Here is a 17158-nt window from a genome sequence, read left to right as displayed (position 1 = left end):
GGATTAGAGGTGGTCTTAGTAGCCTGAGAGCGTGACTGCAGTGCTCAAGGGACAACTGCTTGAGGTCGGTCACACACGACCTTTTTATGGGTAATTTTTGTGTTAGCTCCGTACTTTTTGGGACCTTACCGCCGGAACGGATATCCGTGGGATAAGGCGGGGTGTGCATTGTTCGGGTCGACCTTTTCTAACCCCACCTCTCCTTGTGGGAAGGCAGCATCACTGTCATGCCGGTTGTCTGAAGGAAACACCTTACTACTGTCACACCTCTGTACAGTCAGCAGTACGACTTCGCCTTCGGACCTTGGATTTGTTGCTTTTAGTCTTACCGCTCTTCAACCGACCTGTCTGGCATGGTAGGACCTTGAAGAACGGCTGTTCCAGCCAGTATAGCTTGGTTGCTTCATCACGGTAGGCAAGCCCGACCACCACGTCAAGGTAGCAACAACGGTTGTGAGTTATTAAGTAAAGTTGACTATTAACTAATGATGGAATCAACGACGCATATTTCGTACTATTTAGGACTTCTCAACTGAATGTACCTTCTTTCCAATTGTGATATTAATACTAAAACTCTAAATTTTGTAATTTTCGATGTAAACTTTAAATGAATTATCTGTTGAGCTACTTAATCTAAATAGTCACTAACTTATGAAACTGGAAGTGAATTTTATTTTATTCATAATGTATCTCACTAATTATTATAAAATTTATAAATAGAATCATTTTGTAATGGCTTACTTCACAAGCTGCTTTAAGTATTTTACATAATTCCATAGCATTTGTTGGACAAGTTAAAACATGACATAAAAATAAATTATCAGCTGTATGTTGTATAATACCACAAATTCTGAAAAGTAATTTTTTTAAAGAAAAGGTATATGAAATAAATAAAAGATAACAAAGAAATATTTCTATCCAGTTTCTCGTAACTTTTAAGTGAAAGAAGGTATGATGATTAGGAGTATTTGAATTATAGTATGAACTAAGAATCATTATAAATACTCAACTTAATAGAATGAGAATTGCAAGTCTTAATATTAGTTGCAGCAAAATGAACAGTAGTATTACAAACTGACTGAATATGTCCAATATCATCACATTTAAAGCACTTAGAATTATGAAATTTACATGAATTAAGAGAGTAGAACCTGCAACAGGATAAACATTTACCAAATTTGTGCCCATCTCCGTGAATTGCATCGCAACTCCTCAATGAATTATCTGCATAACCTTGAGTATGCACTGGGTTGGGATGACGTAGTAATGTAGTGGAATTTTTTATATCTTCATGAATCATTTTACAAAATCTTCCTCCTTTACCACATTCGAAATTTGTATACTTAACATAGTCTAGCAGTAGATCCTTGAGAGTTGTATAAGAAAGCGAAATGGGCTTTTCCGGTAAAGCCAGAGTTTTTAATAAGCTATATGCTGCTTTTCCGATGAATGTGAGGAAATGTGCTACAATATTAACATCCTCATCATCTTCCCTAGTCATAGCCCAGATTTCGAACCTTTCAAAGTAATCCTCAAAAGCATCAAAATCTGAATGTATGTCCAACCGTTCCATCATAGGCTCAGTCGCGACGCCACTATGATGATTGGGAGTATTTGAATTATAGTGCGAACTAAGAATCCCGGAAATAACGTAATCGGACCAAGAAGTACTAGATAAGCACGAACGGATGCACTGTATTTGGAATTCGAAATCAAGCATTGAACAAGTACAAAAGAATCATTAATTCATTCAAACAGCACTGAAGGTCATGTGAAGGGTTTCATAGTCTATAAGTAACTTTACAAACTTAAATATTATGTAATATTAATTGTGATATATTATAGTTTGAAATGTTTACAGAAAATTTAAAGCTTTGTCAAAATGTCAATGTTCCTACTTAATACAAACAGTTGAATATGTTTATTTTTTAATGTTGTATGGATGAATGATTCTAGAATTTGTATTTGTTCAACTAGAGCTAAGATCAAATGAAATCATAATTTTAGACTTTTGATTGTTGCAAAATCATGACTTTATTAAAGATTCTTGTATTAACTTGTCAAATTAATGACTATCTTGTGATTTAGTTAAGTATAATAATATCAGGTGGCCTGTTTGAATATCTGGGTTACCTGTGCCTGCCATATGGATATTTCAACAAGTTTTCTGTTTTCTTGTTTATTTTAACACATCATTATGCCCGTTAGTCGCATAAGCTATTCAGGAGCGTTTGTGAAAGGTTTACGACATTTCACTGTACAAGTTAGGAAAGAGCACAATCAAAGACATTTTGGTTACTGACAATATCCATCGAAAAAAATATACATTATTCAGATGTTGATTCCTCAACTGCTAACATCTAACTGGCGACCACTCAATATTTATCGCAAGGATCGATCAAGAAATAAGAAAAGGAAACGTGTTGGAATTCTTTGCTCTGAGAATTCTATATTGTACCAAAAATATAATATTGAATAAAGGCACTACTACTAATATTATTATTATACTAAAATTCTTTCAAATTCAAGTTCCCTAGTGGCTTTGATGTTTGGTGAAATCAGTGTGTTAGTCCCGCCCAACTAAATCGGATAAGCCATTAGGCCCTTAGGGAAAAAAACATTAACAATGAGTGCGCAACTGAAGTACTGGAGAAAACAAGGTAAACGGATACGTTACAGTTTGCTTTGCTGTTTTTGTGTCCACATTGGAAATTCGAGGTGTAATCAGTGTGGATTACAACAGGTAGTCTTCGCTCATATTAGTACATCGATAATCAGAGAAGCATATTTCTATAAACACAGAAGTAGTATTAAGAACTAACTACTTAAGTATTGATTTGATGAGGTGATTTTAATTGATCTTGAGTGCTTGAGTATGATATCGATCGTAATCATCAAAAATGCTTAGATACGAACCAAAGTTCTATAAAATTATAGTTTATCATTTCTGTATGAATCATTACATACATGAACTACAGAATTTTACTGATTCTCTTGTTTAAACGTCTATCATTTTATTCAGATGCAACAAAAAAGGCGCAGTATACTTACTTTTCATCTTTATTGTAAATCCCAAAAAATGGAACTGAGCAAACGCGAAGATTTACAACAATATGTTTTTGATAATACTAATACAAGAGAGAACAAAATGATATAAATTAAATTATATAGTTCTATGATACAATATTCTGATGTTCATATTTAAATTGTTTTGGGAAAAAGTATGCATCATTCAGAATATGATTATTCTAAGATTTAACTTTAAACAAACAGAAAGGGGACTAGTTCTTACCGATTCACGTTGTCAACACAAATTGTTTTAGAACTATTAGGCATCTCACATGCTATGCAGTCACATGGCTTCATTTATGCTTTATGATTGTACACAAAACTCTTTCTCATCGATTAACAGAATTTTAAATACTCCATAAAATTATATTAAAGTTACTTTTCAGGATTGGAATTACATGACATTTCTTTTTGAGTTTTGCTTCAAAAAGCTAAAAAGGCACTATTTGGAAACCGTTTGGTTGAGTAGTAAAACGTAGCTTCACATTCAATTCAAAATAACTTAATTGAAGAGCTTTCATTATCGTATTGAAGAGCATCATTAGTGTGGTGTGTACTACTTATATTAACATAAGTAGTATATGATGTTCGTCGTGAACAGAAGGTCTGACAGCAGAGAGACAAGAGGATCGAACAGTAAAGAATGGAAACAGAATGCAATTTATATGAAAATGCAAGAACAATGAAGTCTGAGTCATTTTACGACAATTGATGGACATTTTGCAAATTAAGCATTTACTTTATGATTGTTAGATTTTATTAACAAGTCCTGTAGTTTTGCGTCAAACACATTCGGTTGTTCCCAATGGTGTTTTTGCTCACTACAATTAGCACTTTACTTCATGACTTCTATGTGAAGTAAGGTCTGATGAGGTTGACCAGAACAACAGTCGAAGTTCTACAGTTAAGCTATCTAGCTCATGGAATAAAGCACCTCCAAGAACATCCATTTGGGCTGTAAATCTTCATTATTTCAAGATAATGATTTGAAATATCTTTTTATCAAGTACATTAACAAAACAATAAATAGTTTACCGAAAAATAATATCGTTTAGGCTATAAACAAGTTTTAAAAAATCTATACTAAACTAAATGTTTGACTTTCATATCTGCTAATATCTTTCAAATCAACATTTGTTTTTGGAAAACGGTTATACAACTATTTTATACTTAAATGTGTATTAACAGTTTACTAATTACCAAGCAAACGGTCGATGTTTTCATATCTATAACAGTTTATAAATGTGTTTTAATAGTAAAATTAAGTGAAAAATCTCAGTTCTGCGAAGTCTAATATATTTTGACTTCAGAAAGGGAGAGAAAGAGTTCTTAAAGTTATAGCGACAAATCATGATTGGTGGTTTTCAACCACATTTTGGATGAGACGGCTATCATTGATAACATTAAATGATAGCTCGAAAATATCGTTAATCGAGTGTAGCCGGAAATACGAATCATTGAATGGTGACTCAGAGTTACCGTGTTCCCTGTATGAATTTTAGTCTTAATCATGACCCCTTTTAAAGTCATTAGTGTAAAAAAGCTTTCAAATAGCTTTATTGGTGAAGTCGGTTCATGGTTAAAGCTATTTCCATGTTGAATAAACACATTTTAATCAGACTTTGGTTGTTACTGACAGTTACATTAGGATTATGGGAACTATAAAGTTTAAGTGTGATTACATTCAACAAGAAAAAAACAAAATAGCATTTTTTGATTGAGATCATGAACCGATTGATGTTAGACCATCACAATTGAAAACCTGGAAGCACTGGACGGCCGTTTCGTCCTATTGTGGGACTCCTCAGCAGTGCGCATCCACGATCCCGCGAGCGGGGTTCGAACCCAGGGCCTTCGGTCTCGCGCGCGAACGCTCAGTGGTCCAGTTGGTTAAGCGTTCGCGCGCGAGACCGAAGGCCCTGGGTTCGAACCCCGCTCGCGGGATCGTGGATGCGCACTGCTGAGGAGTCCCACAATAGGACGAAACGGCCGTCCAGTGCTTCCAGGTTTTCAATTGTGATGGTCTAACATCAATCGGTTCATGATCTCAATCAAAAACTTAATAATCTCCACAACCCCTATACTAGTAAAATAGCATTTTGTCGGAGAAAGACATGGGGTTGATTAAGTGATTTATGAACAAGCTGAAAATAAGATATCAATGAAATATTCTATGCATGATGTTAAGTACTTGGTCTTTAGTCTAAGTTTTATTTCTGTCACTGTTTATCAATAATGTTTTCATTACTTTAAGAGGAGTGATGTCTTATTGTGGTATTTGTACTAAATGATGATTCTTTTGTATTTGATTGGGTGCTTTATTGTGAATTTCAAATATAATTTGTCTAGTTGTGTTTATTTAGTTCTACCTGTCTTAAATTGCACTGTTTTGAGAATCCTTAATTAAAAAATCAGTTTGAATACTCCTTATTATCATATTTATTTAAGATTTAGACCTGTAACTTATAGTGATAACTTCTGCGAGGTTTCGGACTTTGATGGAGTTTTGTTCTCGGAGCTGGATGGTTTATAGAGAACAAATCTCCACCAAAATCACTCACCTGAACTACAAATCTTCACCATCTCAGGTTTCGGACTATTTATATGTACTGAAAACTAACTTAATGTAGATTTAAATAGTGTTTTCTTTATTCGCTTGATAGGAGAGTATCGATGAATTTGAGAAATCCATAAAATAAGTTTACTGCAGTAATTTGAATGTATTTTCATCTAGCAAACCACAGAATAACTTTTGTTGATTACATGATCTTTTTTATTATAATTTTTAACTTATAGGAATTTCATTAAAATGTAATCAAGACGTTAACTTTTGTTTTATGTCAACTAGTTCCTTTGATCATTAAACGTTTTTCAACAATTAGTCCGTTAGCAACAACGTAGAACTTCGTACGTACGTACATCGGTTTGAGTTGCCATATCACATTAGCACAGATATACAATTGGCGATTCAAATCCCATAATTGTAGATATAGTAAAAGTATAAATATTAGTCGGGAAGATTAGGGTTCGAAGATGTTTTTCAACAATCTTTTTCTATTTGTTGTTTCTTCATAATTCTTTGTAACTCGAACCTCTTCTTTATATGGTTTCGTCTTCAACATGTAAATACCAGTTAATAGTAACCATTGTGATAAGTATGTTGTGTTCCTCTCCCAATTTCTTAAGTAGTTTTGATCTAAAGTTAAATGATTACTGTGAAACTTTCTATAATAATGTTACCAATGTAAACTTAGATCATTAGTAGCTGATGAGAAGTTATCAAATATAATGAATTCATGTTATTCTTCGAATCTGGTTCTTCTCGCTTTATTTAGGCTTGTCAAGCGATCAGGATGTATGAAATGACCAAACGATTACTACAGAGTGGTAGGCAACTTTTTCCACATTATGAAACACTTCGGTGAATAATTATATTCAACTTATTTTTCAGAGAAGTCTTTAGAACTTATTTTGTGTGCTTGTCTTTGTATTTGAACTACTGAACAAAAGATCAGGGACTAGGATAATGAATTCCAGTCAATAAATTACCAAATCTGGTCGGTTTTTGAAGATTCAACCCAGAACAACTTGATTTTAGTCTGTTTGAGTTATTCCACAATCAAACAATTTCTGTTTATAGGATCTAACGTAATTTTTACAATGTAAAGTACTTATGAATTTTCGTTCTGATGTATTGATAGTTCTCTGCACGATAAAATGATATCATTCAGTGAAATATTTAAATTTGAGAACATCAGACAACATATCGAATGGAACCCGAGATAACCAGGTTCCGTAGTGAACAGAATGTTTTTAAACAACATTTATATCTTCCATGCATTCACAGCATAGTTCGACTATCATGATAAGTCTCATCAAAAGGCATTATTTACAAAGAAAATTAGGTGAAGAGAGTCAGTGCGTCAATCAAATTTTTTTTGCAAATTACTTGCATAATTATGCTTAGCAATAAGAACGTTTTTCAAATTTAAATAAGTCCCTAAAGCCACGATTTGGTTTAAGATTGACTAAACTATTTATTCAGAAAAAAAGTTCGTTAGGTTTTAAGTTGTAAATTTCTTACGAAATTGACTGTTGATGGAGATATTGAAACATATACTGGAAGCCATTGATTTGGATGTACGTTCTTTAGTACAGTTTGAATAGCCTGATTCATTGTTCTCATACCTTGAAAAGAACAACCCGTTTAAGAATACAAGTTAAATTAAGGTTGAGTGGAGTAAATATAACTACAAAGGTGGATTTTTAAAGTGGGTGCTGAGGAAAATTAAGTGATTTGATTACACTGTTAAGTGTAAAGTAAACAAGAATATCTGCGCTGTCGGAGTTTGGGCTTACAAAGCTAAACTATTCAGTGTGTATAGCGATACAAAGTTCTTATAAAAATGCAGCAGTACTGTACATGGTTACATTTCTCTGAACATACGATGTTTGTCGTCGTTCAGTAGTAGGATTCGCTGTCGTTCGAAGTGATTTCTATATGCTCCGAAATCTTCTTGTGAGCACCAAATATCTATCGGTTACTAGTAATTAGAAATGATCATTTCAAAATAGGACAAACATGTCATTTGATTCATGTTTGAAAGGATCAACAGATTTAATCAAAACCAATGATAGTTATCTGAAACTATTCAATGTGTAGAAGCTAGATTCCGTAATCGTTCTTATATTGCCCAGTTGATCGGAACACTTGATTATAGAGTTTACTTCTTACTAGTTCACCTTACACCTATCATACTAATGACCTTCACTTCGATCAATAGTAGGAATAACAGACAACAACCAAAGGACTTTTTTCCCAATAGCCAGTCAGAAGACCTACATAAAACCCTATAAACTTATAAGTGTGACGCAACCGCAATAAGTTTACATACATTAATCACACGAACGCAAAGTACCAGAAATGAGAGATCATAATTTGTACACAAGTCATTAGTGATGCAAAATTGCGGCAGTAAGTGAATAACTAATCTACGATAATGACTCTAAATGTTACATCACTCTCTAATTCTCCTCTCGCATCTAACAATAATGTCCTCTTTAAGCCAGAAAAGTTTAAAAATATTCTGTTGGTTGATAATTAACTTATATTTTTTATAATGTAGCATTAATTGTAATTCGATTCTCATACAGTAATTCGTAATTTATTAGTTGACAGTTATTATGGCGGTCATATGCTTTAAAAAGACTAGAATGGTTAATTTATTAACAAAAACACTGTCAAAATAATCTAAATTATTATTTGAGGAAGATGTTGCTTATTAACTGTCCAATAAAAAAATATTCACCATTCTCTGTTTACTTGTCAGATTTTATTACTCTAGACATGACCCTGTAGAATTAAGAAAATTGTTAAATATGAATTCATTCTAATCAGATAGGGAGGGTGTTCGTAGACATTTTAGTAATTTCTAATAGTTAATTCATCAGTCAATTGAAGCTAGACCACCATGGAAAACCTGGAAACACTGAATGGCCATTTCGTTTTATTATGGGACGGTGGAACGATTTCGTGGATTGGTTGAAGTTAGACATTAACATTGTTGGATTTAGGCTCAGTGGTCTGGAGGTTAAGTTCTCACGCGCAAGACCGACATGTTCTGGGTTCGAATCTCGCGGGTTAGGATCGTGAATGCCTACTGTTGTGGAGTCCCATACCAGGACGAAACGGCCATCCAGTGCTTTATACATTAAGAAAAGTTTCCTAATTCTCTTCATTTCGCTAAAAGTAATACTTTGAAATAACTGTTTATGTGAAAAGTGTCAAAAATGCAGATTTTTTAATTTCATATCCACATTTCTATTATACACTAAAGTAAACAAAATGGCTTTTCGATCATTTTGACTTCATTCAATTTAATTTCATCTCATAAAGAATGAAACGATATAGGACTATTACTGTTTATACAGTATAACTGGTAAGAAAACTAGCATGCTTCATTTAGAAGCAAATATTTCGTACGATTATTATTACCATCTTGGTTTTGAAAACAAACAGAATTTCTGATTTTGTTTTGATTGACTATAAATACCGATTTATTAAAAAAATGTCCAATCGTTAGTTTATCAGAGTATCAGTTATATAAGTGATGTTAAGCACACTATCATTATTTTGCTAAGGATATAAGTAATTTGACATGGAATTTAGGTGTAGTTGGAAATGTCTTTTTATCTATAGAAGGGAAGAGAAAAGCAACTTACCGAGTTTAGATTCGATACATATGTATCCTGCATAGAGACATTTCAATTTTCTATGTGGTTCATTTAAAGTTGGCATATCAAATCAGTCCTATTAAAAAAATAGAAATTGTATTTAGGTGTTTTAAAGCATAAAGGGTTTATTCATTTTCCAATACTTAAATTACTCTACCTTTCTTTGAAAAACAAGAATCCTATGGATATTATTGAATGGCTAACGTACTATGTCACAAAGTGATTAAATTCGGGTCCACTAACTATTGGGATTTACCTTATTTACTGTACCAAATTCTTATTCACTTGTAATTAAACTCCTAAGATGTCTTCTTTTCTTTTATTCAGATTGGTTGTAGAAGGTTATATAAACATTGTATGTGGACTGGAATAAGCTAACATTGCTTTTTCTTTTAGTACAGGTGACGTTGTAGTCTTCCAGCCAAAAAACCTAAATGATTTATTCCATGTTTAACAAGAACAGAAAAATCAGTTACAATAGGAGTATGAGTCGATAGGTTTGCTAGGCCATATTACCACCATTAATGTTGATTCAATGAAATCGGATCTCTTCTACAATTTAAGCGCATTATGTAGCCTGTCAATGAAATACAGGCCTAAACAGTAAGAATAGAAACGTTTATCATAAGTGAATAAATTGTTCAATATACCTTTCATAGTAAAGCAATGGTAAGTATTATTTTTAAACGGTCTCCATCTTGTAAAAATGGCGTCTCTTGAATGTATTCATGTTTTTTATAAACTGATTATTCGAAATAACTCTATGCTTGCATGATTGACTATTTTTACAGTCTATATCCCAAAAAATAATACGCTGTACTTTAAAATGATTCCCTCTACCACGAGGTGTTTTATTCAGATCTTATGCTTTACATAAATGACATATCTGTAACGGATATTCAGTAAAAATCAATTTTCAAATGTTGTACCGTTATTTTTTGAAATTTTGACTTCCTTTTGTATTAATCAGATTACAATGATTGAAATCATGAGTCAATTGAAGCTAGATCACCATAGAAAACCTGGATGGTCCTGTGTTCGAATCTCGCGGGGTTCGGGATCGTGGATGCGCACTGTTGAGGAGTCCCATACTAGGACGAAACGGCCATCCAGTGCTTCCAGGTTTTCCATGGTGATCTGGCTTCAATTGACTCATGATTTCAATCAGTGAAGTTTCTAAAAAATCTCCACAAAACCCCTTCTGATATTTATCAGATTATATTTGTAAAATAGTTTTGTCCAGTATTAGTTAAATATTTAGTAATTTGTTTGTTGATATCAGTTCTTGATGAAGACTTATGTAAAAACATATTGGCGATAGATTACAATCTCTTGACTAATGATGTTTTTTTGATACTAAAAGGGTTATGCTATAAGTCGAAGTGAATAGTTTAGCAAATATTGGTGTCTAGTATTATTTGAATGAACTATACCCTAGCGTCTAACTTTGAAAGGTCATTCTCATAGTTCGAATGACTTCTTCGACCAATGGGCTTCAATTATGTCTCACTAGTGACATATATCACCGGTGAGAATCGACGGTAGTCGCACGATATGGAGAACTAACTGCAATTAGAGATGAAAAATAATAAATTCCAACTCAGGTTAAGCATTTATGAAACTTGAAGGTCCTGTTACCGTTCTCTGGAGGGCCATAAGTGGCCACTGTTGTGAAGTATTAAACTTGGATGTAATAGGTGTTAATTGTACCCTAGTTTCGAATGGTTGTCTAACCAAGGTCAGTTTACTGTGTGAAAATCTAAATTTAACAATTTCCACAACACTTTATAATAACTACATATATACTTAGTGGTTCAGACCATCAAAATGAAAGACTTATTTCTAATAAAACTATGTTAAGCTCGCTAAATTTATTAGTTATCTAGTAAAAATGAACTAATAATGATTAAGGTAGATTTCAATTCGCTTTAATGTTTGATTCAAACGGTCAGTTATCACATTTTGTATACTACAAAATGTTTCCGTTCATTCACCATGTAACACTAAATGATTTATTGAATCAATTAGATGGAGTTTGAAATCAATCTTTATAATGTTTTCTCGATGATACTGTTATACTTAATTAAGATAATCGGTTCACTAGTTGTTTAGAATTGTCAGATACATTGAAATCAATAGCATTAAGAAAAGTAATTTGTCGTTTAGTCTAAATATACCCGGATACTTAGATATTGAAGTTGGTCTAATTATTATATATTTGAAAATATAGAAGATACTAGTTTCTATTTTCAAAACATTTTTTGACAATTAACTTTTCTTAGAAATTAAGTTATGACATTAAGTGAATGTAAGAAGTGTCTATGACAAATGATAGTTGGAAAATGAATATTTATGACAATGTCATGACGTTTATGCTTTCTATCTTTCAATCGTTTTAGTTATTCAAGTTACATATTCCTATGATTTAGCTTATTTTGCAATGCATAATAAAGTTGGGGGGGGGTATGAGGGAACTGTGAAAAATCATAGTCAAAGTTAGTTCTACTTGAAAACCTTTTAAACTAAAAAAAAATTACAGTTAATGAGATATTACTAGAAGACTTTGAAATGAATGTCAACAATAATTTATGTAAATTAAGAAGATTCTGTTTAATATTATCAATTAGTTAACATATATGAAGAGATATTTGTCATATCTAGAGCTTAGATTCATAATAAACCGCGTATAACTTGAGAACTCGAACGTTAGAACCCTCTAAGTCGCAAATAAGAAGACGGAAGAAGACTGGAGAAAGTGCTTGTTGGGCAAGAATCAAGACGTACAGAAAATTGTGGGTATTTATAGATATCAGGATTCATTAAATCAACACTATAATTCAGTCAATGCGCAAAGAGGCATGTGATGCTATTAGTTAATAGTAGCATGCCACGTCGACATTCTAGAAAGCTCCATTACGTTCTGGTTGGATGAAACTCTCTGGCTCCTCTAGGGCCTCTGGAGGTTCTGTTGTAGTTCTCGGAAGCTATCACAACAATATCCTAATCACATTCTATTTTAATACAAGACTTTCAAATTCATCATTCATCACTTTATCACATATAAGTTATTAATTTGTATCTGTAAATGCTTTCGAAAGCTGGTTTAGCTCCAACTATGTTTAATTTTTATTATATAAAATGCATCTGATGTATGAATTTTAAATAAATTGCCTCTCGTTTTCCAAAGAAAAATACATCATTTCTGTAGTAGTAGTAGTAGTAGTAGTAGTAGTAGTAGTAGTAGTAGTAGTGTAGTGAAGGAGAACACAGGTGAGGACAACTGAATTATACTTAGCACAACATTACAGAGTTACTTGGTAAAATAGAAAAACCATACTATAATACCTAATTTGCAAAATGTTCAATAATTGTTGTTGTTGCATTTCTATACTAATTGCTTTCTATTCTTGTTCTTCCTTTCTTGATCTTCCCAATCTTCTGCTGCCAGACATTACACTCCTGACTCGCATCATATACTACTTATGTCAATTTAAGTAGCATGCACCACAGTAGTAGTAGTTCCTAATGTGTTTTGTATTAATTATCTTCACGATAGATTGCAATTTTCTTATTCAAACGCATTGGTACATGTACTCAAAATATAAATGAACTAAATTTAAAACACATAAGTTTGTTACAATATTTTTTCCTGACAGTTAGAGGACTGATGGCTCATTAATGTAAACAAGTTACCATATTGTTTATAGCATTGAAAATAGGGATTTCTATTTTGTAAAAACTGACAGATTGTTCATATCTGTTACAAAACAAGGAACTAAACTAAAGCTAAATTTTGTCTTATATAAAGTAATTATTTAAGTAAAACAATATTTATATTACATAATGTGTTGTCTGGATGTTTTTTCTTATGAGAAATTAACTAAATTTTGTGTTTTACTATCAAGAATCTATAAATGGCGTTTTTCTTACAATTTACCATACGATTAGTGAAGTTTAATCCAGATAGTATTTTAGTCCTTAACTAAAAATTCTATGTGTGGTGTTGTGTTTCTAAAGTTTTTGTGTGCTCAGACTGAGGGTTTATTCATGGTATATTAAATAACATAGTTTTAGTGTAAAGAGTTTGTGGAGATTGTTAAGTCTTGGTTTTAACAACACTACAATAGCCTTACATTTATAATAGTCACTAAGGGAAAAATTTGAGACGCATTTGTTAGAACTCTAGTGAGAAGCTGTGGCCACTGAGATCAAACAGTGTTGGGTATGAGGTAGTTACCCGGTATTGATTACACAATATCATGAATTCGTTGGACTTAGAAATGTAAACCAGTGAATGGCGACTAAGTGATTTGAAAGGTTGAATGTTCGCAGTGAGGTGTTAAGGTCTTGTGTTCTACACCCAGTGAGGTTGTAGATAGGTACTTCTGAAGAGTTCTGCACTAGGATGACATATCTATCCGATGCTTCCTGATTTTCAGTAGTTCTCTTATTAAAGTCAGTTCGTTATGTGAACTACAAAATAATTATGTTAAATAGTTTTCAAATAGTACATGATTTCCTTACATTTCAACAAGACGATTATAAAAATTTATATTTTCCCGTTGATGGTATCGAGGGACCATAATTGATCAATCTTACTGAGATATGTGTATGCTGTGCAAATTGCATCGATATTTTCACTTAGTTTCAAGTTTTTGTGAAGTTGGATTGTGGCTAGTAATGGAATTTAGAATGAAGGTTTTACCCCTATTTGGAACTCATCAGATGGATGTACTTATACGCAATCCACTAATTTGAAGGTAATCTAACATCTGCTGAAGTGTCATTAAAATAGCTATAATGAAAGAATTAACTGATTTTTCTGTCTGTTTAAATTTATTTTATGAAAATTGTTTATCTTAATATTCCGTATATCAATAAAATAATGTTTATAGAAGAATATGGTAAAGTAAGATGGTGGAAGGAAGCATGGTAGTGATATATATATATATATATATATATATATATATATATATAACCAGAAAGTTTTAGTTCCTAACCTAAAAAAGGAAACTTCTGAAAATATTGATATGGATGAAATTTATATTATTGTCTGAAGTATCGGTTTGTTGGGAACATTTTGGTATATAAGTCGTATATCTTCGTTTCATTTTGACTGATACTTATAAGCCAGATATATTTGAAATCATTTTGGTGAAACATTCAGAACGAGGAAATTCTTCTTCTGGTTTTGGACTCTTAAAGTGTATGCATAATAGTATGAGTTCGAACTAATAACCTGCAAACCTTTCTACCAATCTGAAACGTTGCATCAGAATTCTGTGGTTTTTCGTCTGGCGAGATCTGCATTTGATGCCAAGTATGGGTTACTAGCTAACTCTCAACTCAATTTTTCAGGCAAATCATGACTTCCATTACTTTCCTTTCTCTAGATCATGTGACCCAGTATTCCTTCATACATACCTTTAGATTCCATCTTCTTGAACCATATTCCTAACACTTAGTCCTTATCACTATCATTGTTAATGAGGTTGTTTGGACACTTTTGGTACTCATTTTCCTGATTTGATCCAGTTGCGCTCATGTAATATACTAACATAAGCTAACACATATTTGTATCAGACTCCACATTGATATTTGCCTAAGTACACAGCTGGAAGTATACAAGCGTTGCCAAGAAGCTTAATATGTAGATTAAAAATTCGTGTAATTAAACCTTATTTTCCCAGTCATGGAAAATTATGGGAATCGAAATGCAAAAAGACACCAAGCTGAACTCAAAATTAAATTTTCCGCTATTTGTGTTTAGGCAGTTACAATTAAGATCTGAAATAAAGCTAGTCATTAGTGAATGGCTTAGAGAGGTACATAAATCTTGGTCTTTTTAGAAGAAAACATACGGTTAACAAGACCAAAGGTGTGAATATTATTCTCATCAGTAAAATATTAAGATAATCAAGCCATTACTAACCTAATTGAATTAAAAGATTATGACTAATATATTTTGAAGTAATTAATCATTAATAAATTACACATTGCAAGTTGCAATTTCGATTTTAGAAAAGACTGAATAAACAATTAATTAATTTCACAGGTTGAAATCATGAGTCAGTTGAAGCTAGACCACCACTGCTCACTAGTGACTGACTTCAGGAGAACCTCCTGGAGTTCTAGTGAGAAGCCGTCACCAGTGGAGTTCAACCAGGTCTGTTGTGATATATCAGCTCACTGAAGACAATGGTGTTCGGTGGCGCAACTTCGTGGATTGGTTGAAGTTAGACATTAACACCGTTGGATGCCGGCTCAGTGGTCTAGTGGTTAAGTGCTCGCGCGCGAAGTCAGTAGGTCCTGGGTTCGAATCCCGCGAGGGCGGGTTTGTGGATGCGCACTGCTGAGGAGTCCCATACTAGGACGAAACGGCCGTCCAGTGCTTCCAGGTTTTCAATGGTGGTCTAGCTTCAATTGACTCATGATTTCAACCTGTGAAATTTACTAAAATCTCCACAAAACTCATTCTGAAAATTAATTAATTAATAATGAAGCACTTCAAGTCACAACGGAATACTGAGTAATTGATCAGCGAATATTCATTCACTATTAGCTGACCCATAAACTATTTTCTTCCTTACCCTTTGATTAGTACGTTACCTTATTTGTTATTTAGTCTTGAATCCATTTTATCATTCAATCTTTTCTATCCTCCTATAGACATATATCTTATCAGATAACTATGTATACGAATGTACAGATTAAGTAAATGATTTCGTCGAAAAAAAATTTTCTTCGCTGAATTCTTTTTTTCTCATTTAATGACACTATGGGTTATTTGAATATTCATTTTTTTTTGTGAAAATCATGATTAGATAAATCCTGTCTACTTACAAGCATATTTCAGTGATTTAGATCATGAGTCAGTTGAAGCTAGACCACCATGGAAAACCTGGAATCACTGGATAGCCGTTTCGTCCATGCATATTTTCAATGATAGATTTTCATACAAATGAATATGATTAGTTTTCTGGAGTTTTGTGGAAAAGATTTTGTTCTGAACTATTAAAAAGGATAAAGGATTTTGGGCATAAGATATTTTATGATGAAGTCACTGATTAATGCTATTCATGGGATTACTGTTAGAACTAGAAAATCCTGAGTTAATTAAATAATTTATTTGATTTTGATTAGGTTTAATCTGGATACGGTTTTACTTCTTAGTTTCACAATTTCTATTTACTATATCAAATTGAATCAAAATACAAAATAACCCAGTTTACACCTTCAGTTTTTTAACTTTCATGTAAAGACTGAGACAGATATTGTCTGTGATACTGGACGGTGGTAGAACTATATTAAATGTTAACTGAATCTAGAAATGTTAACCAATGGATTCCAACTTAATAGTCTAAAAGTATCATACTAGGTACAAAATATTAAGATCATTTGTATGTACACTACTGAAGAGTTGCAAACTAGAGTGATCTCTTTTTTTCCAGTGTTTCTCTAACTAACATCATTCTGTCATGAAAAGTAATTTCGAATTGAGGAATTTACCTAAGTATAACCTCTACATTGAAAAACGGACCAACTTAAAAAAAAACATATTATTCAAAAACAACTATATAAGAATATTTGATCAATATTGATACTAAACTCACTTTTAACCAGTTTTAAATGGTCCAAATGGTAATAAATGGGATAAACGCCATCCAATATACTGTTTATAGTCCTAACAACTAATATGATAGAAATAAGAACCTTCATTATTGATTTCCCATTATATGAGAGCTCAAGGTCGACTAACAAGATTGTCTGTCTACGATTGTTCTGTCTTCATTACATTAAAACACATTATAACCAATCTAATATTAAAGAAAGTGTGACAGTTTTTACATTTATT

At 32.6% G+C, this 17158-nt stretch overlaps 1 protein-coding gene across 2 annotated transcripts in view; it reads right to left on the bottom strand.

The window, feature by feature from the left end:
* MS3_00007885 (uncharacterized protein) overlaps positions 1–17158 on the bottom strand; it is a 20526-nt gene extending 3368 nt beyond the window's left edge. Inside the window, exons 1-5 of one of the 2 annotated variants that reach the window (XM_051216225.1) lie at positions 16917–17158; positions 9292–9379; positions 7154–7257; positions 3052–3128; positions 742–850 (exon numbers count right to left, since the gene is read on the bottom strand). In XM_051216225.1, coding sequence (XP_051066794.1) covers positions 742–850; positions 3052–3128; positions 7154–7257; positions 9292–9367 — 366 coding nt within the window. In that variant the 5' untranslated portion in view covers positions 9368–9379; positions 16917–17158. The remainder of the gene's footprint in view (positions 1–741; positions 851–3051; positions 3129–7153; positions 7258–9291; positions 9380–16916) is intronic. The other variant, XM_051216226.1, reaches the window with a different exon arrangement.

This window comes from Schistosoma haematobium, chromosome 4, assembly GCF_000699445.3.
Source record: "Schistosoma haematobium chromosome 4, whole genome shotgun sequence".
Classification (NCBI taxonomy): domain Eukaryota; kingdom Metazoa; phylum Platyhelminthes; class Trematoda; order Strigeidida; family Schistosomatidae; genus Schistosoma; species Schistosoma haematobium.
The sequence above is the reverse complement of the archived record's forward strand: the minus strand, read 5'-3'. Positions and strand labels throughout refer to the sequence as shown.